Consider the following 23562-nt stretch of genomic DNA (forward strand, 5'->3'; position numbering starts at 1 on the left):
GGTAATATATAATTTGGACTTTGTTGTTACTTTTGCACATAACATCTGGATCGGTCAACACGTTCGCACAATTGTAACAGCACCTGGAAGGTACCACTCTTGTAAACGTCCATTTTGGCATGACGTAACCACTGGCGAACCTTGTCATCATTGTAAAACTTGCTAACCTGAATGCTGTTCTTCAACAGAGCAAACAGGTGAAAGTCGAATGGGGCTAGGTCTGGAATGTAAGGAGGGTGGCCATTAGCTCCCGTCCCATCTTTTTAATTTCCAGCTGTATTTTGCAAAACGACATTGTGCTTGTGATAACCAAGAGCCTTTACGATGTCCGGTGTAGCACTGTGTTCAGTGTTCAGATAATGTGAAATTTCTAGTGCAGTTGTCACTTTGGATAAACTCGTCAATCCGATCCTTGTTGTGCGGGGAAGCTGTTTTCAGTCTGCTGCAACGAGGCTTATCAACAATGTCTGTGTTAACATCTCTAAAATGTTTCACCCACCTTTTCACTGTGTTGTAACCCATTGAAGGCATCTCCATAGAAGTTCTGTAGCTCCAACGTTTTCACTAACAAGAAATTTCACGACTGCACGTCGACGAAACAAACTGTCTGTGAGCACCCTTTTTATTTTACCGACAGCACTGACAGCGAAAGTACGCATGTGCCAGCATGCGGTTCATGCAGTGGACAAAAGATGGCTGTACCTGTCATACGTGTGGTTTCAACCGAAATGGTGAAGGCCTGAGAGTAATCAAACAATGCTCACGACTTTCAGTACCTACCTTGTATATATAGAAATTGCCAGAAAATTTGGAAATTGTCTGACTGTTTATTGTTTTCCTTGCATGCCTGCATAGGTGTTTTATTTATGTTATATCTAATTAATATATAATAAATGTATTCAATAAATAATAATTGTTGCAGTAATCCAGGTCAAGTTATCAGAATTCACCACTGATTTACAGCTACTGTTTCCTATGTTTATTTGATTCTAACTTTGAAAATGCCATATGTATATATTAGATATGTAATATATGTGTTTATATTGCTAGGTTAATTATGGGAACAATAATACAATGTGTTTATCAGGAAAAATAAATACATTTCGATGTAAATTAGTTTGAGAATTTTGCATTCTTTTACGATTCATTTCTATATGTGACAGGTGCAGTTTTTTAAATCAATAAGTAGATTCAAAATTTTCATTCTTTTTCTTACAGGGTGAGTGTTAATTTCTTAATTAATAATTTACTTTGATTTCACAGGATTTCTGACAGCAGTATTAGAACTGTATTTCACTGGCAAATTGCCAGATTTGATGATAGTTCCTGTGAATATTAGTTATGACAGAACACTTGAGGAGACATTATATGCATATGAACTGCTTGGTGTTCCCAAACCAAAGGAGTCTACTTCTGTAAGTGAGCTAAATGTTATATTATTGTTGGTAGTTGCACGTTGAACGTGGCTACATTGCATGTGCTGCCGTCACCAGATAGCCCACACATACGTCTCTGTTGAGTCAGGTAGTGTGGAACAGCACAGGCACTGTTGTGACATTCAACACACATTACTACTCCGTTGAATATTAATCTGCATAAAATCTGTTTTGCAATGTGAGTTCACAGTGGTAATTGGTTTTAAAAACAGCTGCAAAGAGCTTACAAAACAAGACCAGGATCATATTTGTAGGACTATTCAATATTAAGAAAAGTTGTTTTACAAAATTGGTGAGAAGGTGGTTTTTTTTTGGCCAATTAAAAAAAATCTGAAAATTAAGAATTGTGTTTAGAACCTTTCTACCTGTGCTGTATGTAGGGTGACCAGACACATACATGTAAAAAAGAGGACAGAGCATGGTGAGAAAGGAGGACAAAGTCATAAAAAAGAGGACACCGCAAACATTTTCAACTCATTTGCCATTACTCATAATTAGGGACGTGAAGTTTTCGTTTTATTTTCAACTGAATTTCGATGTTATTTTTTACTGCAATTCGGCATTATTTTTCGCGGTTTAGGGCAAAATTCGCTGTTATTAATTTAAAATCGGTTATTTTTACATGCATATTTACTGTTCCTTCTATGATTAAGATTTTCACATTGCTTTAGTTCTGGAAAATTGAGGCAAATTTTAGTTTTAATGACAAAAAAAAAAAAATTAAGTCTTTCCTTTGTTAGGAATTACCAAATTTCTTCCATTTGGAAAACTATTTCGTCTCATCAGCCAGTAAATATGAAATGTTTATTGAATGATATCACCCAAATCTTTGAAAATCTTTGAAAATAGTCATACATATAACTCTCTCCAACAATGCCAGGAAAATCCCTCTGTGACCTCAAATTAGACGCATACACAACCTCCCCCAAAACACAAAAGGTGCTTCTCCCTGAAAATTTTCCCGTTCCTAATCAATTTCCCTTCTGGGAAGATCCTCCCCCCCCTGCCCCGAGCAAATTCTATTTCAGCAAGAGGTTAAATAGCCTACTGTCAGTCATATCAGCGGCAAACTACAGGGTGGTCCATATGTCTTGTTACTCCCATAATTTTACATAACTTGATAATAATACAACTTTATAATAATATAATATAATATAATGAAGTGTAAGGTAGCCATTCATTCCACATGTCGTGTAACACCAACAATTTTACATAATTTTATATTATGATAATAACAATATAACAATTTGTTGATGTATGGATTCAGCGTCAACCAGGATGTTGTTCACGCATCCAAAAGGTCAGTATGACCACCATTATTTTCATGGCACAAAATGACACGGCGCCATGACCTGTGTGAGATTTTGCGAAGCAAATTTTTCGTGATTGTTGTCTGAAAGGCTGCCCTAATAGCATCCTTTAATTGTTCTGTTGTTTGGTATCGTTGTTGTGATACCTTTTCCTTAATAATGCCCCAGAGGACATTGTCACAAGACGAGAGATCAGGGCTTCTGGGAGGCCAATCCAGAGGCGCCGGATGATGTACCGATCCGCATCCTATCCACCTATTGGGAAACACTTCACTTAAATATTCCCGGACAGCGATGGCATAGTGAGGCGGTGCTCCATCCTGTTGAAACCAGGAACGTCCCAGGAGATTCATTCTTTGGAGCTGTGGAACAAAAAATGCCCGTAACATGGCGAGATAGGAGTGTTGATTGACTACGCCATCAAAGAAACAGGGACCTATCAAGTGTTTAGCGGACATAGCGACCCAGAGCATCACATGTGGGGGATTGTTTTCCAGCTCTTCGTAATAATGCGGATTTTCCTTGGACCAGAAATACACATTCCTTGCACGTGCACTTCGATATATTGGGCATTCATCGGAGAAGAAAAGGTCAGCCTGCTGCGGCAGTGTCGGAAATACCTCCAACATTCTTCCACATGCTGCATGTCGTCTACGCATGTCATAATCACTGAGCTCGTTGACACTTGCTGGTTTAAAGGATTTCAATCGAAGATCCTTCTTCGTGTGTTGTAACATTGTTGTTTTCGGGATTCCAAGCTCAGCAGACCTTTTGCGCAGTGACTTCTGTGGTGACCGAAGCACAGATGCCTCGTCTCTTGCACATGTGTTCTGTCTTTTGGTTGGTGCCAGGCCTCGGTTTGTCTTTGATACATCCCAACATAAACAGTTTCTTTTCCCAACGCAGTATTGTCACTTTTGGTGGTGCACTTTTTTGGAATCGTCTTGTGAAATCTCGTCGCACATTCTCCATGGTCTTGCCGGTATGTGGACGTTCATGGGCCCAAACACTGACAACAAGGCACTCTTCTACATTGTAGGAGCTTGTGTCAGCCATCTCTTCAAAAGAAACACTGAATTATAGATAGCAAGATATTGATTCGAGGGGGTAACAACACATATGGACCACCCTGTACAATAATGAAGTGACAATTTCGATTTAATCGAACTTTCACCAGCTAGACTAGAAACGACAGATCAAATAGCACTTCAGGTAGTACTTTTTGAACAAAATAAGTGTTACCCTAGTATATATCGCATATTTCGCGACGTTTTTCATGTTAAAGTGCAAAATTCGGTGTTATTCTGAAAAATGGCATAATTCAAGTTATTTCGCGATTCCAAAACACCGAAAACTTGCCTCCTTAATTTACTCAAATCCATTTTAGACACTTTATTGTGCTTTCTTCAAGTATTGGGTGTTATCGTTAAAACATAAACTTCATGTCCCTACTCATAATTTAATCAATATAAATGTGATGATTTTTTAAATAATTTCCTATTACCTTTAAGCAACGAAAGCTATCTCCTAATCATATTATTTAGCACAGGACAATCATAATTAAGAATATCTGTAGTTTGAAGGACAGAATTTTACTCTTTTTACAATTCTTGGATATTAGAATGCAATATCACCATAAATGAATGCAAATGTGTCAAGTAAGCTTCGCTTTGTCTTACTTCCAAAAACATAACTTAAATTTTTGGTAGTTTAGATTGTGTCAGGAAATATGATTTTAATGCCACGAACATTTTTGCACTCTTTCAACAGGAGGGGAAAGTGACAGTCACCTTACACTTTACCTCATATTCGTTTCTTCCATACTCTAAAAGCTGGATATTTTTTTGCAAGATCATTGATGAATTTACACTTTCGCTTCGTTATTTCGTACAAAGTCCGATTGTTTTTAAATTAAGGGATCGTAGATAGGCTATGTGAAGCCTGATATTCGAAGTTATTTGGCTGCGAGAGGTGTATCGTAAGAGGGTGTATAACTCTGAAAAGCTACGTCTACACTTAACCAAGCAAGGGGGCTAGCCCCGTGAAATAAGAACACTCACGATTAACTTTAAACACTATAATTGACTGGTCTGGCAAGGGTGTGAGAGAATGAAAGACAAGGATAGAGGAACGTTCGTTACCTGTAGATCTGGAAGTGACGATCAACTCTCTGGTTCGTTGATGAAACTCTGATGAACTCTCCTGAAATAAAACTCCTTTCCGATAGCGTACTACTCCTCGCTGTAACTCCTTTTGTAACGTTTGGTAACAACTAATCACGCCATAACTTTCTTAGTTCAACAACTTGTATAATTCCGAGGCGCTAACTGTGCACGCGATAGATTTCAGATACCGACTGGGGAGAGAAATATTCTCCCGAGCTATTTAAACAAAATTCGAACTTCGGCCGTTGAGAGACTGCGTCTCTCAATAACGGTGCTTTCAGCGTAAGGCTGTGTTTGCAGTATCTTCCTGCGATTCCGGAAGAATTCGTATCAGCGGTTTTTTACATCCGCTGAAGATCGCAGGTGGCATTTGCTTGAAAGAAGCTCTTTCCAGCTTCTTTCATACTCGGGCCCTTTTTATGAAATGATTAGGCTATCGGACTATGGCGCCCGGGGTCCCGGATTCGAGTCATGCCTTGGGCATGATACGACACACCTGCCTGGGGCAAAATATTAAATTCACGCAGGGAAGTTAATTTTTTGTAACGCGAGCCCAGCCATACCAGTCAACTCTAGAAGATAATTTATTTACACCAACCCAAAGAAAAATTACTATTATACAAGGGTGGGTGTAAGGAAAAATAAATTTTACACACAACCAAAAATCATGCACTTAAAGAACTTAACATGCTGGATTATAAACAACATTGATGGCACGCGTACTACGCGGGGTCAGCTGATGCTGACTCGCCATATCTCATGGCGTCACCGTAGCGGTGTTTATCACTGTACACACTGAGCACACGCAAACACTGTAGCACTTGTAAGAGAGCAGAAAATGTATCTTTGCTTCCTGGGCAAGGTCAGTTCCATTGCATATAGGTCAGGAAACGCGGAGTATGTTCATACACTTTCAAATGTTTAAATAAGTTATTAAAAAAAACTTGGGAAGCAGCACCCAAGAAAAAAATTGCCATGCAATATATACAGCAGGATCAACCTGAAGGGTTCACAAGTACAAACATCGAAATTGCGATATGATATATATACATGGGGCGTTCCGCCCTCAAACTATTGTCTGTTTAGTTAATACACATAATTAGAAAAGGGGAAAAAATAATTAGAGTAGTGGCAGAAAATTGAGGTAGAAAATAATTTAAGTCTTTCTGCCGGTCTGAAAAAAAACTGATTCCCAATGTGACACTTCGAGTTTGTGTTTTTGACATATAGTACTGGCCGAAATGTTGGTTGGCCAGAGGGAAACAGAAAAAAAGACACTTAGGTAGCGTTCTTGATGTAGCTGAAGGATACCCCATTAGCAATCGCGATGGCGAGCGTCCATTGCTAACAGAGATCGGCGAAATGTTCTTGAAGATCCGGCGATGGGAGTCGAACCGGGAACACACGGAGCACCCGAATCGACGCGGACACATGCATTTGTATACGCGACGCGACACACGCACAGATGAGATATACCGGAAACTGAAAACAAGGTTATCCAATGAGTCCGAAAAATGTCACCGAAAGGCTATTCCTGGAAGAAAGTTCTGGCTCGCGTACAGTGGGAGTCCAGGAGGAACAGACACGCGAAAACAGCACTGGTTGAGCGTCCATTTTCACATTTTTCGGTGATTGGACCCGAACACACGACGTGCGCGATGTATGTTGGGCAAGCCTGGAACCGGTGTCGAACCCACGAACATGTGTGAAGAATCCTTGCCATCTGGAGGGGGATGGGGTGACACTGTCGACTGCAGACTGGGTGCTTTCCTGGGGGGTTAAGGGTGAGCACTGAACGACGCACTTGGAGGTGAGATGAGGTGCGGAGATGGGGCATTGGGGCCAAATAGTGAAGCCTCGACGAGGGGGAGGGGGTCGTCTTGAAGATCCTAGAATGGCGGAAGGACGGCGGCTTCAACGTGAATCACTGAAGTGTGACGAGGGCACTGGGGCGTTGCTGGTCACGAAACTCATGAGTCTGGGGGGGGGGGGCATCTGGTAAGTAATGGGCTCTCCAAACTGATGAATCCTGATGGGGGTGCTGGTGATAGCTGTCCATCAACACTGATGACTTCTACAAGGCGCTGATCACTAATTATTATGAGTTGTTGGGAGTTAGGGCGCACTGCTGTAGACGAACCAGTTAGGGTGATCGCGGGTCGCAAGAATAACTAGTGCTTGCGTCTCAAGAACGTGATGATCACGAAGATGAAAAGTCCAGGGGGGATGATGCACTTCTGAAAGGTGCTCATCACAAAGATGAAAAGTCTGGTGGGGTGGAGTGCACTGCTGGACTCGAAAAACATCTGGTGATCACGCGTCGCAAGAATGGTAGTTCCAGTAGGGAGGGGGTGCACTTTTGTGCTGGAGGGGACGAACTTCTGGAAGATGCTGATCCGGAACATGATGATTCCTGGGGATGCTGGATGCATCTGTTGTGATCTCTGCTTCAAACTGCAGCAACAGTCCTTGCTGGGCTGAGACGAACGGTGTGAAAAGGTAGGGTAAGGGGCAGCTGAAAAATGAACAGGAAAACCAGACCAGATCGTTTAAAAAAAAAGGTAGTGGTGCAAACTGAAACGTTACTTCTTGAATAATCCAAAATATTGCGATTGAAGCGAAGATCTAGGAAATCTAAAAAACACTGCAATAAAACGCAAGGTATATGGGGGGGGGGGTTAAGTTTAAAAGTTATTCTTTAAAATAAGCAATTGCAAACGCAAAGCACTAGCCCAAAGGTTATTCGTTAAGATGGGGACGTGTTACCGTGGCGAGAACGATAATAGTAATAATAATAAAAATAATAAAATGATAAAGGACGTTATCTTCTCGAGGGTGGTGATGAACTTGCAACAAGTGAAATATCCCATCCTCTGTAGTCAACGTTGACGGCATTGGAGGGGGGGGGGGAAGTAATTCCTTTAGTGTACAATGGGTAATAAATTGACTAAAAAAACAAAAATGGCGTAAATACGAATAAAAGGGGGGTTCGAAAATGAATCAAAAACACAAGGGCAAAAAGGTATTGCATATGTTCCTTCACGACAGTGTGAATACTATGGTAATAAGATGCGTTGCCATTAGGCAAAGGTATTGGTTCAAGCGACGGTTTATTTCGAGAATGTAACCGATTGTAGGTCCCAGTACGCGCGAGCGTACGCAATAAACGAAAGAAAATGTAATTAATGTTCATAAGATGATGTCCCTTAAAAAAAACTATTAGGGAATACATTTCTGTAACGTTGTTCTAAAACGCGATGATTTATTTCGAGAATGTAACCGATTGTAGGTCCCAGTACGGGCGAGCGTACGCAATAAACGAAGGAAAATGTAATTAATGTTCATAAGATGATGTCCCTTAAAAAAAACTATGAGGGAATACATTTCTGTAAAGTTGTTCTAAAACGCGAGAATTCATTGTGGCTGAATTGAAAGCATAAGTGGAATATATGAATTACAGGTAATAAATTAAATGTGCCGAGAATTAAAATAAGGAAAATAATTGGCTGCTTGCCAACATAAGGGAGTGTGGAAGTTATAAATAACTGAAACATAATTGAAACTGTACCGCCGAAAGGCGGATATTATCGTCGTGGTTAGCGAAGGTAACCGTTTTCTGAATGCTGCTGAAAAGATTAACCCAAATGCCAATTCCCTGGAATTAACGCAATAAAACTCTGAAGGAAAATGGCTGAGCACTGTAGGACCCCGTACCTTTTTTATTAATAACCCTTAAAAAAGTGTCACTTATCAAGTGAATAAACAGTGTTCAAATGTCAAGGGGTTACATCGATAGGCTGACGTAAACGTTAGAATGTAATGTTCGAAGTAAAGCACCATTCATCGAAACAAAATTTTAAAAACGGAAATGGAATATCCGCTTCCATGAAGTTTTATGTAAGTTAATAAAAAAAAACTCTGTTTTAAGAAAGTGAACGGATAGAAAATTGTGCCCTTGTTTGCGGCTAACAATTATTATGGAACCTTACATAGGAGGGTACAGAATACAGGTCGTCGTGCAGGATTCACGGCTCTGGCAAAGTAATTTGAGTCCTGTCTTTTCTGAATTCCTCGGCGGAACGTGATTTTCCCAGGCGCATGCGAGGTCTGAAGTCCTAAAGCTACTGGCGACGTTTCATTTGTAACTCATCTTGAGCGAATTTTTCGTTCTTGGAAACCAGAACGTTAGGGCTGGTAACACTGAATTGTAATGCCGGGAGCTGATTGGAAGAGGAGCAAAGGTCAGTTACTGAGAGAAACAGTTCAGAGAAAACGGGCGAAATAACTGCAATCGCCTATCCTGCTGATGTGCAAAAAAATGGGGGGGGGAAGTGTCGATGTATCACCGTTGAGTCAAGCGAGACTGTCTTTAAAAAAGGGAAATAGATTGCACTGGCAACCTTGGTTCGGCTCCGGCCAAAGTTCATATTTTCCGTAGCGGGAAAGGATCTGCCTTCGCCGTCGCAAAAAGCGAGCGCTGCGGTTTCCGTGCGTGATATCTGCGGGGTGCACGACGGAAAAGTGGGGGGGGGGAGGTTTCGCTGCCACGGGAGGTGAGAAAATGTGCCGGGGAACAAACGAATGTACTTCGAAAAATGTTTCGTTCTTGAGACCGAGCTGGGACGGCGGGTTCTTCCGGCGTAGATTCGAATGGAGATGCCTCCTGATTACCAACATGGGGTCGAGAAAATTCAGCAGAATTTCAGACGCCGTTCAATGCAGTTCCAGGTCACCATGCCTGTTGTGATAAACAAACGCCATCCCTTTTTCGTGAGTCAAGACATAAACAGGTGCTGAAAAGTGGGCCGCCGGAACGACTCTCTGCCCATCAAAAAGGATGGTTTAAAATAGGGAAAGGTTATCATACGAGAGATGGGCGATAAATGAAATAGGTCTTTCCCCCGCTTGGGGAATGTGAAACGGCGCTGGTAAATCCAGGACCTCGTCCTGCACGCAAGCGTTCGCGGGAGGGTGGATCACATTGACATAGGAGCGCGGAGCGTGGTGTTTGCTTGAAAGAAGCTCTTTCCAGCTTCTTTCATACTCGGGCCCTTTTTATGAAATGATTAGGCTATCGGACTATGGTGCCCGGGGTCCCGGATTCGAGTCATGCCTTGGGCATGATACGATTTCATAAAAGTAAATATGACTTAATAATCAAAATTCTCACTACGCGTTTCTGTATCGCATATGTATGACTCAAAAATGAACTGGCCGACCTCTGTGGCAGAGTGGTTAGCACACCGCGCCACAATTCCAGAGGTATTCCAAGTAATATGATGATTGTTATGTGTGGAAGCATTCTCTATGCAGCACATTTGCTATGGTCGATGCCATACTCTTTCCAAAAAAGGAGGACATTTACCGATTTCTAAAAAATCTGCCCGGATGCTGGACAGACACCTAAAAAGGAGGACATGTCCGGATAAAAGAGGACGTCTGGTCACCCTAGCTGTATGTATATTTCGTCACAATTTTACCACATATTTATAGAATTTCAGAGCAATGATAAAATATTGAAATCATGCTAAAAAAATGGTTACCATAGATTATTGCAGAATTGAATAAGCTAATTCTGATGTAATTAGTTTTTATATACATAGGTCTGCCGGTTGTTTTTTTTTATTGTAGACTAAACTCAAGTGTCCATAATTTTTAATCCGATAGTATGGTTCTTCAATAGCATGCAATGTTAATTGGATATTATCAATTATGTAGTGCTTTTTTACCTGTACTTATTTTAACACTACATTTTGAGTTATCACCTCAAGTTAACAAATTCCTTTTTGCCCCCTGATAGGGATCGAATTTATGACAAACTTGTGATTTTACTATAAATCTAGTGCTGTAACCAACTACACTGCACTTCCCTGGAGACCAGAGAAGAAGTGCTCTCTCAAAACTGTGTTACAGTATAGGTTAAAGCACTAGAAAATTGATATTGAATAATGTCCAATCTACGTTGCATGCTTTTACTTAGCTTGTCTGCCCAAAAGCATCTGTCACGGTGCTTTAGTGATTCTGTGACAACTGCAATTTCTTCCTCGCTGTACATGATGCAAGCTAACAATTGTGAATGTAATTTCAGCAAGGCTTTGTACATTCGATGTTGTATTACGAAGTCAAAAATATTGATTGTTGACTCATTCTGAATGGGATTGGACTTTCTGTTTTTATTCTGACATTTCGGAGACTTGATAAAATCTTTCTTGATCATCTCCTCTTTGTAGTTGATGCATACAACTCTAGACATTGTGGAGCCCAAGTCATCATAGTATACAGTTCACAAATGTGAAAAAAAGACAAGAATACCTGAATAGGTGTTGCTTAATCACAAAACTCTAATCCCTCTTCCTTAGTTACTGGCATACTTAATTCCTGTTGTCATTTCTGGAACATAGAGCAAGAAAACATCACGATCTGGTCTCGTAGGTGGCCATTTCCTTTACTTCATTCCAGCTTTTTTCAATGCCTCAGTCCTGATGGCATAATGGTAATTCTGTCACCTTGTGGTTCTGTATTTGATCCTGAGTGGAGGAACATTGTATGGTGGTTCTGATCCCATAGAAAAAAATATTAAACACTCCTGGCCAATAGATGTTGATTTTCATAGATATTCTATTATTTTTCTATAAATATAAATCCATGCAACAAAGATATTATTAGCTTTTTGAATGCACTGTGGAATGTCGTATGCAGTTCTGAAATATCCTGTGAAGCCTCACCACAGTACTCACACCTTCGATAATCTCTTCACCAGGTCTGTTTTTATCATGTTTATCCCAAGTGCCTTACTCGTTCTGGGGTTGATTTTGTTTTATTTTGGTCTCCCTGATGGCGCAGTGGTAGCATCGTTGACTTGTAATCAAAGGGTCCGAGGTTCGATACCTGGTGGAGACATAGTGGTTCGGATCCCACTTTAAACTGTAGGTCCAGTACCAATTAGCCTTACTAAGACACCAACTCAATCAAGTTTTATTTTCTTTGAGTTTTCTTATCAGATTTCCCAGTTTTGTTTGCATTTCACCATGTGCATCAGGTAGGAAACAGAAATCAAGGTTTCCTAATCTGTTGAACCTCGTTGGATCCAATGTATTTTTCTCCAGCCACATATAACATTACTGCATAACAATAACAAACAGGGTACTTCTCTCCCCTACGATGCACAATTCATGTAAATTACAAATTATAAAAATTAATGCAAATTTTTAATTTCTTTTGATTGCATGAAAGTATTGTTTACCATTTTTCGGGTTCGAAGATACCCACACTCTAGAAAAATTACGGACATTATCGGTGATTAAATTTGAACCAATACTTTTGATCTTCGTACATTTGTATCAGCTGAAACCTACTATATTGGGATGCAGTAACCAATCTCGAAGACAGGGACAGACTCGGAAGTCTGAGAATGAAAACAACATAGTGCTAAAAAATCCAATCTCATTTAGTAAAAACAATCCATACCTGTGCTTATGAATAGACTGAGAATTTACATGCACTAAAACTACCAAAATATACATGTAAATATGCCAGAAAGAAACTTTAATATTTGCAAATTCTTGGAAACTTCCCAACACAAATACTCTCTCTTGTGAAATGTGAGTATTTGTTAAAGCTATTACACAAATGAGACACAAAATGTCAAAGTATTCCTCTTTTACTGAAAATTTTGGGTCAAAGCTGTGTCCACTAATGCATGCAACAGTAAACAACGAAAGTTTTTTTCTACATTTTCAACTAAATTTTCTTAGTTTGTCTGTTAATAGTACTCTGCAGGCAGATCAAGATCTCTGAACATCACACCATGTTAACTGGGGCAAACTACATGTTCGGAAAATGCAATAACTGCTTTTCTGGCATACCATCATAATGTCCTTCCAAAACCAAACACACTTTCTTCAAGTGATCCAAATCAGGATTGTTTTTCAATACCATCTCAAACTTATTTCATATTCGATGATCTCCAGGATTTAACTTAAATCTTGCTGCAGCATCTTCGATTATCAAAGGCTCTCCCCTTGTACCCATCATTGCACTTTCTTACATTTGAACTGCGGGAACTCTTATCTAGGCATCATGGAGCTCAAGATTCATAAAACTAGTAACAGATGACACGGATGAGTGACTTTCTTAAGATGGGAAAGCATGCAGGTGGTGGTGGCTGGAGGTTAAGTATGGATAAGTAACCTTGAAAAGTGGTGCAATCTGGAAAATCTTACATTTGGTCAAAAAGAAATAAAATTCCAGACAAATTCTGTAAAATATGCAAATTATATGCAAAATCTGCAATATTAATATGCCTCCATTTCCTTACATTTTTATCAAAACATTAAAAAATTCAATCATTTTTTAAATATGCTATTGCAATCATGGGCACCTGCAGGGGGTCTCAAAGGGGGCACTTGCCCCTCCAGAGATTTTTGGAAAGAGTTAATATAATTTGAATGGTGAAATTGTAGAGATATTTTATAACAAAAAGTATTGTTTTCTGTGACAGCACCTATCATTATTATTATAATAATAATTATTATTATTATTATTTGAAATAGGGTTACATTTAAGTGTACAGTCTATTTTACACTGAACATCTAACTATAAAAAAACAGCTTTTTGTCCTACATGAATTAATGTTAAGTATGCAGTTATGCAAATTGTATATAGACATACCAGAATATGGAAATTACAAATGTATGTAATTAAAAAAAATATAGTAATAGTAATGTAATAATGTTAATAATAATACAATAATAGCAATAATAATAATAATCTATGACCCCCCTGAGAAAAAATCCTGTAGGCACCCTTGCTTCCAATAAAAACATGCATTTGCATAGAAATTCTCAGTTTACTTATGAATACACTTGTTTATACTCAAATACTTACATATGCACTTCGACTTTTCAATTTCCAGGGTCTGCTGAAGGCTTTGCAGGTGCTGGATGAGAAATACGGAAAGGTCCATATAGACTTCACGGAACCAATTTCCGTGAGGCAATATTTTGGTGACATCATCGATCGCAGTGCTCATGCCATGTTGCCGTTGCACGTTACAAATTTTTCGCAAAATGAAACCCTTGCATGCGAAGATCTTGCTTACTTCATTGTACAGCAGCAGCAGAAGTATGCTGTCATCTCCACATTCACCCTCATCTCGGTCATTTTGACTCATAATTTGATATCAGGGGATGCTCCTCTGAGTCTCAACGAGCTAGTCAGAGAAATCTCATGGTTCAGATCTGTGTTGGAGACCCTAGGTGCTCTCGTGGACTTAAGAGGTAAGTAGTTTGTTTTTCTTCTTCTGTTGTTTGGAAATTGGATTTGAGTTTTAATTTTTTACGGATACCAATAAAGTTCCAATATAAAAGTTACCAATATTCTACGGATCTCATATAAAATTCCAAGTGGTCCTTGAGGAACCTGAATGGATCATTGACCTCCTTAATAAATGCATGTTTCAAGGTGACTGCAGTTCTAAAGAAGTTGCATATTTTAACAAAGCACCTGGCATTGATTTAATACCAGCTGAGTTAATTAAATATGGTGGAAATTCGTTAATATGTCAAATTCATAAATTAATTTGTTTAATATGGAATAAAGAAGAAATCCCTCAACAGTGGAAAGAATCCATAATTTTCCTGTGTTTAAAAAAGGTGATAAAATGAACTGCAATAATTACTGTGGAATTTCTCTACTTTCAACAACATATGAAATATTATCCAACATTCTTTTAACAAGACTAACCCCATATGCTAATGAAATTATAGGTGATTATTAATGTGGATTAACCTTTTGGGACCCAAGCGTCTCGATCGAGATACCAAAATGTAACCCTCCCGGTACCAAGCATCTCGATCGAGACGCTGTGTCAAAGTTGTAGTTTTTACGTTATAACTTTTCTATTTTTGGCTAGAATTTCGATTTTTTTTTTATATTGTTCCTAACACATGTATTTAACAGAAATGTTTCTTTGCATTTTTTTTTGTCTTCATGAAAATGGAGGGGAAAAGGCGGGAAAAGGGACTTCTCTTTTGCATCTCTTTTCAAGGTCAAATTTTTGCCGACAAAGGAAGACCGGCTTTGTTGTTCTAAAGCAATGCTTTTCACTCCCTCCTGTCAACTGCATTCGAAGGAAGCTTTTTTATCAGTATCCGATGTCAAAATGAAAGTTTTCCGTGTGGGCGCAAGAAGGGGGTGGGGGGAGGGGGAAGACTGGTTGTTGAATCTGCGTTGTGAGAATGGAATTTCGAAGCACGCTGAAGCAAACCTTTGTTTTTTTAGCACAAGTGTCCAAAAGTTGCAACAGGGGTTACCCTGCATTGTCTAAAAATATAATTTCAAGCAGCTGCAAGAATCCGCGCTCATTTTTCACTGCGTTCTAGCTTTTCGTCCGTGAATGTTGTGCGTAGGTGTCGTTTTGCACCCAAGTGCGAGGACATTTTTTGGGTGAAGTGACAATTTTTTAAAATAATTTTTGGGGGGTTTCTCCCTTCCCCCTCCATATATATGCCAGATTTGCATAAATTTTGCATTTTGACAATTTTTTTCAGGGGCGCGGGGGGAAACACCATTTTTTTTTAAGAAAAGTATTTTTGAGGGGATTTCCCCCCCTTTCCCCCTCCATATATACGCCGAATGTGCATAAATTATATTTCGTCTGAATCTGTGATTCATTCTCTGTAGAACGGTATATCGTTCATATCTCCAGGGCAAATAGTCTCTGAGCTAAAGTCATTTCAAGGTACCGCTGCATTTTGAAGCTTGAATCAGTGGCGTCGTGCCTACCATTCCTTTTGGGGGAACAACTCAAGTTAAATTGGTCATATGATAATAATCCAAATATTTTTGTGTTCCTTACATGTCAGTGATCATTTCCATGTGCATGTCAACATTCCTGTACTTTTTTCTTGAGGGGAGTGTGGGGGAACCAAATTTTTTTTCCGAAAGTTTGGAATTTTGAGAGTTAGCCCCCTCCCCCCCGCCACATATATGCCGAATTTGCTTAAATTTTATATAGTCTGAATCTCTGGTTCATTTGCGTACAACGGTATATCACTCATCTCTCTAGGGCAATTAGCCTCCGATCTACACTCATTTAATTGAAACTCTACATTTTGCTCAAAATCGGCTTGGGCATCAAGGGGGTTACATGTGAAAATTGCCTTTGGCACCAAAAGGTTAAACGTAACAGATCAACTACAGATCAAATTTTTCACATTAGACAGACACTTGAAAAAAAGTGGGAATATAATCAAAACGTCCATCAGCTATTCATTGATTTCGAAAAAGCATATGATTCGGTCAAAAGAGATAAATTATATAATATATTAGTAGATTTTGGAATACCTAAGAAGCTTGTTAGTATGATAAAAGTATGCACCAGTGAAATAGAAAGTAAAATTCGTGTGGGTATTAATATATCTGACAAATTTACAATTCATGATGGGTTAAAACAAGGAGAAGCATTATCTCCATTGCTCTTTAATTTTGCCTTAGAATATGCTGTTAGGAAGGTAAAAGAAACTAACGAAGGACTAAAATTAAATGTTGTGACTCAGTTGTTAGCATATGCAGATGATGTAGACTTATTAGGGGATGATGTAAATACAATTAAGAATTATGTTAAAATATTTTTCAAAACTGCTAAAGAGATAGGTTTGGAAGTTAACAAAGAGAAAACTAAATATATGCTTACAGGCCGAAACCAAGTGTTAGGTAATAATCAAAATCTAATTATTGATAACAACTCGTTTCAACCAGTTTCCAAATTCAAATACTTAGGAGTAATATTAACAAATGAAAATTATATTAAAGAGGAAATAAAAAGTACGCTTAATTCAGGAAATGCATGTTACTTCTCTCTTCATAAACTTTTGTCTTCTCGTTTAATATCTAAGAAACTAAAAGTTATAATATACAAAACAGTAATTTTGCCTGTAGTATTATATGGGTGTGAAACTTGGTCCCTTACATTGAAAGAGGAACATAAATTGAGAGTATTTGAAAATATGATCCTTAGGAAAATCTTTGGACCTAAAAGGGATGAGGAGACAGGTGAGTGGAGAAGGTTACATAATTTAGAACTACATAATTTGTATTCATGTCCAGATATTATTAGAATAATTAAATCAAGAAGACTTAGGTGGGCAGGCCATGTGGCACGAATGGGAGAGGAAAGAGGAGTTTACAGGATTCTTGTTGGGAAACCTGGTGGTAAGAAGCCTGTAGGAAGGCCCAGACGAAGATGGAAGGACAACGTTGAGATGGACCTAAAGGAAATCTGTAAGGATGGAAAAGAGTATATAGATCTTGCTCAAGATAGAGACAGATGGAAGGCCTGTGTTGCTGCAGCCATGAACCTTCGGGTTTAAGAAGGCTAGAGAGTTAGTTAGTTATTTAGACATTTACTTTTTTAAAAATTAGGGCATGGAGATGATCCATAAAAATTATAACAAAATGGCAGAATTTTGCACTAAATTATATTTGTAGATACATCGGATCCGTAATTTTACCATTACACCAATATTCCTATATTGGTCAATACCATTAGAGTACCAATTTATCTGTCCCTTCCTATTTTTTTCCCAGTGGGTTGGTTAATTTTTAGAATAATTTGTTTGAATATAGTAAATACAGTAACTAGATCTTTTTCAAGTTCTCTCAAGCTCAGTAGTCTGTCAAAATCCACATATCAAATGAAATATAGTTTTTCTTTCTTCTAATTAATAAGGGGTCGATCCATACTAAATTGTCCAGCACTGGTTACTTGACCATTTTCAATTTTTTTTTCTTTTTGTTGTCACTCCTATTCAAGGGTAGTTCAAAACAGGCATTATTTCTTTTTTATATGTCTTGTCTTTGTTTAAAAATGATGGTTATTTTTGTTGCATGCCTTCTGGCAATTTTGGCCTTTGCAGACAGTTGCAATAAATTCGATAACTCAGCTAAAGGAAATGATAGAAAGCTGGAGTAAAAATCATTGTTTTCAATATACTTCAAGCTACATTTTATGATCTGTATGTTTCTTTACCATCTCTAATGCAAACGGCTGCAATTTAGGGTCAAAACTGATATTCACTTTTCAACAAAAATCATAGTTTAGTATTTTTTTTAGCAGGGAAGGACCATAATATCAGAGCTATAATTTCTTTAGAAGGGAGATATACATTCAAATATATATTTAGCAGAAAATATTTGAGCTCTGTTGCTAGATTCCTCTTTTAGTTATATTTTTAAGGAAGTTAATTTTAAAAAGAAATGATGCCTATTTTGAACTACCTGATTGATGTTTTTTTTTATTACCATTTGATATGAATTGACCCTAAGTTATTCATGGTTGTTTTTTTTAGCAATACATTGTAGCCTTATCGATTCTGACCAAAACAAGGTATCAGTCTTAACTGTAGCATCACTAATCTCTAAATGGACACATTTTATTTAGAGAAGTACAACTACATTTGAGTAGTTGACTCAACTCGCCACTGAAGTTTCCAGGTTCAAGTTTCAGTCTGGGCATGGATGTTCTTTGCGAGTGTCTTCCATCAATTTCATCTAATCATCACTCATCCTGTACATCACAGTTAACCTACAGTGGCAGAAAAGCAATGTAAAGAACCACCGAAAAGTACACAATTGCAAATTTTACACTGGAAAAGATCAGGTATTGATAACTATACCACAGAAAAGAGTTTGGCAGTCTGTATTAAATGCAAGAACTTTTTTTTGGAAATTTTCAGTTGATTCTTAATAATAGTTGAAATTATTGAAGTTTGTATATTGAATGATTTTCAGAAGGTGAAGAGGAAGCGGGTACTCTAGAATCTATCTCTGTTCATAAGAATCTTGTCCAGTTGACATCTTCAAATCAGCTTCATCTAGTCAGAGTACATTCTCCATCCACAACTCTAGTGAATTCAAAAGCATTTCGAGGTAAGTGTATTGTTAATTCAGAGCTTTCAGTTATTATGTGTATGTTTAAATTTAAACATGGTGAAAATTGAATTTGAATTATGACTGGGAAGAATATATATAATAAATATATATACTCAAGTCACAGCAAAACATATCTGGCATTGGTCCCAGGTTCGATACCTGGTGGAGGCTCATAGTGGTTCAGATCCCACTTTAAACTGTAGGTCCAGTCCCAATTAGCCTTTCTGTGCATAAAGTGGACTTAATACAATTCAATCAATTCAATGTATGTTATTATATTGCCACTCAGGGCAATTTTTAGATATTGTAGGTACCTTTTCCCCATTTTGTAAGCAAGTATGACAATAAAATTAATACATTGACATAACAACATTTGAAAATGGTTAGGCTAAGTTCAGAGTTCCACATATGTGCAATTATTATAATAATTTAATCATATGATTGCTCAAAATTTATTCATATAATGCAATTAAATGTCTGAAATTACTATTTAAACTAATTTTATTAAATATGATGTTTAAAAAAGCCAATTTGCATATCATGACAAAATTATAAAATTGTGCAATATTTTGAATTCATATTCATAAGTTATTTTTGACTGACAAAATGAAAAACAAATATCTTCTATCATATGTGTTCTTTCAGACAAGCAAGATAAGTTACATTCAAATTTATAATTAAATTTATTGAAATTGTGTACATTTGCATTGGCATCAAGGTTTATGTACAAAGGTCAACTCTTTAAAATTGTTCAATGTATAATATGATGTCATTCTTGGTATTTTGTATCAACATTCAAAAATTGGTAATTGTAAATATTAGATAAGTATATTGTGATATACATTGTAAAATAGCTGTAACAGAACAAATATGTACATTTACTACACTAACATTCAAGCTGTTAAGCACTTATTGACAAAAATATAAAACAAAAACAATTGAAGATAACACATACTAAAAAATCGGGCTTTATCTAGTTACTCTGTCTGTGACTTTTGAGGAATCTGATGATGGAACAAAGATAAGTGCAGATATAGCAATATGGCATTGATACATATTTGTACAATTATTGTTGCTTTTAAAGCATTGAACATGGCAATTTGATAATAACTTGGATGGTTAAGCTATATAGAAGCCTTTTATGAATCTTTAGTGAACTTTGATTATGATATAATCTTTAAAAAAGATTGGAAAGTTGTGGAATGGCATGTATAAAATATGTCATGTTGAATTTGAAGCAGTGAATATGTATCTGCTTTCATCTTCCTGAACAAGCAAGCTTATAAATGCTACAATTCCTCAAATGAATGCCTTGAGGAAAGTTATATAAAGTGACAAACATATGTTCAACATTTGGATGTGATTTAGCCAGATGCTGAGTTTTGAAAACTGAAGATCAGAATTGTAGAAGGCCTGGTTGAGGAAATTGGCATATTTAGTATGCTCGGTGGTGGAATGTATGCATGCTAAATTATAAAAACGGGGACTTACATTGTCTCAAATAGAGATAATAATATAAATATCTTTTTCTTATAAATAACACTTATATGTTATAAATGTTCTTGTTTTTAAATGCATAATTTGATTCTGTTGTGATTTTTGTTATTTCTAGTTTTTTTTATCAATATAATAATTATAAAAATATTCATAATTGTTTGAGTATAAAACTATTTATCAGCATATGTAAATTGAAATTTCCTTCTCAATATAGAACCATAGCTTCCTATTGTGCTAATGCTTGAGTTTGAATTCAGACTGACGGTTAAACAAGTAGTAGATAGTTCAGTAGTGTGTGTGTGTGTATTAGCATATTCAGTGTGAGTGGTTTTAGATAAGTCCTTGGTATAAAGTATGTTAAGAAAATGGGAAACACTCACCAGACACTGGAGAATTTCAATTTTTTTTCTCCAGTGAGCATCATTGTCTGTAGGCAAAAGACAAGAGTCAGCTTTGCACTTGCAAGCTTGCCAGGTTAAAAATGATAATAAAACTGGTACATAATAACATAGTTCTGTAGCCAGGCTTGTCAAAATGTGTGAGTGACAGAAAGAGTTTGTATAACCCAGGAGACCTGCCTTAGTCTTCTCCGATGTTGGGAACTTGAGAAGAAAATGGAAATGTGTGAATGATGTACAGTCATCCACAATGAAAATGAAATACCTATATGCTAGGGTTGCTATATTTTATATGTGAAAATCTGGGACACCGCTGACTGGAAGCCTGTTTTGCCCATGGGGGGGGGGGGGTTAAACCCAATAAAGTATTATGTTATGTACACCATAATTGTCGCCATATCTTGGACGGTCTCATTACAATTTTGTTTACACTTCTTAAACGGAAATTCATTTTGAGGTCCATCATTAAACGTACGCTTCCTTTTCGGTGACATAATGAACAAAGCTGCTGTCTCACAATGTCGAAATTTTATTTGATAAAAACTGCAGACTGAACAGATAGGCACCTGAACACTGCTTACAGTACAGCTTATTATCCAATGAAAGAGCATATTAACTCAAATTCAGCACTTCAATCAGAAGGAAATTAAGGTTGCATTATTACTAATTGTTGTCAGCAAGTGCATTGAGTGGCATCATTGTGAAGTCTTGTATTATTGAGAGGGGGTGATGTACTGTTAGCTTTTTTGTAAAATAATTATTTTAAAATTACGTCCATGCATTTAAGTAAAAATAATGTCCACGAATGTCCCACCTGATTCCAGAACATTAGTGCATCCCAAAGAAACTTCAGGACACCGGAACATTTTTATTGTGAATGACTGTACAGTAATTCTAGGGTGTTCAGGAAAAGGAACATAAGTCACAAACTCTCATTTTATCTTAGTCCCTCTGAATCATAAAAAAATATTATGAGTATAATTTTATATTGGGGATGTGTAAAAATTCTAAAGAGTGATGATTCAATATGTTAGGATTACCAGAGGCGCAACCATGATTTTTTTGTCTGGGGCAGGGGTGGTGGGGGGGGGGGGCAAGTACCAATAATAATATTAATTGATATTATTATTGTTATTATTACATTATTATTATTTATTATTATTAGCAGTAGTTGTAGTAGTATCAAAGACGTTATTATCCTCGTAAATTACGCAAAACAGGGATAGAAGTCGGTGCTAAAGCATTTGTGTTCGAACAAACGATTTGAATTATTTTTTCAACACATTTTTACACATTAATAACAGAAAACAAGCACACAAATTATTTTTGAAAAACAGAAAATGATTGATAAATGCATTCCGAATATAATTGCTTTTTTTTCATTAACATGTATAACTTTCTTGCACGGTGTATGTTTCGCACATATGCAACATGGAGTGACGTAAAATAAGAAAAAAACATATGCAACGTGCCAACTCTAGATTGTGTATGTATTCAAAGTTTCTTTAATACATATATTATTTAAACACATTACACAATCAATTCATAGACTTCATAATAAACAAACAGCAAAAATTATATAAATTCTCTCCGCTCCTTTTCCTCAAAACAATTGTCAATGCATTTAAGATAAAATCAATTAAGAGAAGTCTTACTTCTCTGTCTGGTAATCTACAATTCAATCATATATTGCGAGCGAAGCAAGGAAGAAAATTTTTATATCCATTTTGTTTTTCTTTTTGTTTTTCTGACTGATATCAATATTGACTTAATAGGGCACAAATATTTTCACGGGGTGCCACGTCATTCTCTCTTTTCCAACTTTTTTCATTTAGATCGTTCGGTGCCTAGGGCTGACTCCTGCCACTCCCTTGATGAGACTAAGAAAGCAGGCATCGCGAGGGAAGCGAGCAAGAAAATTTTACGAAAAGTATTTTTATTTTGCATAAAATTTGAAATTGAGGACAGTAATCGGTCCCCTGCAGGTACACTTGACCGTCCCGTTTGCCCCCCCCTCCCTGAAGTCACTTCTGTCCAAGGTTGGGGGGGGGGGCAATGCCCCCTTCCCCTCTGTGGTTGCACCACTGAGAATTACTCTTGTGCATGCTTTGATTTTTATACTGAATGCATATATGTGCATTAAATCTGTTTTGGCAATTATGTATTTTGTGTTCACATGTATAACTGTGTCTACTCTGTATACTGCAATGCAATGCAGTTGGTCTAATTCATTTGCTTTTAACATTCATAGGGCACTGTTTATCACACGAGACCATGGAGGTGGCTATCCCAATGATAATGTTACAGCATTACGTAAACCAAAGTTTACATCTTCTCATTCGACCAGCCATATTGACAGTTGCAATGCAGCATCTAGAGAATTGTGGTGAAGTGGATAAAGGTATGCATTTTTTTGTATATTTTTTTATTTATTCGCTTGACTTCATTTCTCAAATTAATTTCATAATAGGTTACTGGTGCAAGAGGTTCTTGGTGGGATTTCTGGTGGTAATCTAAACTGTTGGTGTTGGCCTACAATGTGAGGTGAGACAGTGCAATGCCCCATACATTTTTTTGCATGTAAATCATTCTTAATCTTTTATTTACCACAAATGTAAATGTGTTTTGTGCTTGCAGGTTCCCTGGTGCTTAACTCAATATTTAAAATCATAAGTGCCTCAAATATTTATTTAATGTTGCTCATCAAGGACCTTCTTATGAATTATACAATTTATGACAAAGGTCTTATATTTTTGGTAAGATAAGTTAAAGGTCCCTGTGTATAATGCACTGTGCAATGAACACACATTTATGGAATGTGGGG

The 23562-nt window shown here is 37.3% G+C and overlaps 1 protein-coding gene across 5 annotated transcripts in view; it reads left to right on the forward strand.

The window, feature by feature from the left end:
* Window positions 1-23562, forward strand: part of Gnpat (dihydroxyacetone phosphate acyltransferase) — a 56995-nt gene that overhangs the window by 19857 nt on the left and 13576 nt on the right. For all 5 annotated transcript variants that reach the window (XM_083137888.1, XM_083137887.1, XM_083137890.1 and 2 more), the window contains exons 6-9: window positions 1264-1415; window positions 13826-14189; window positions 18703-18840; window positions 22990-23139. In XM_083137888.1, coding sequence (XP_082994014.1) covers window positions 1264-1415; window positions 13826-14189; window positions 18703-18840; window positions 22990-23139 — 804 coding nt within the window. The remainder of the gene's footprint in view (window positions 1-1263; window positions 1416-13825; window positions 14190-18702; window positions 18841-22989; window positions 23140-23562) is intronic.

The sequence above is a fragment of the Lepisma saccharinum genome, chromosome 16 (assembly GCF_977018435.1).
Source record: "Lepisma saccharinum chromosome 16, izLepSacc3.1, whole genome shotgun sequence".
Classification (NCBI taxonomy): domain Eukaryota; kingdom Metazoa; phylum Arthropoda; class Insecta; order Zygentoma; family Lepismatidae; genus Lepisma; species Lepisma saccharinum.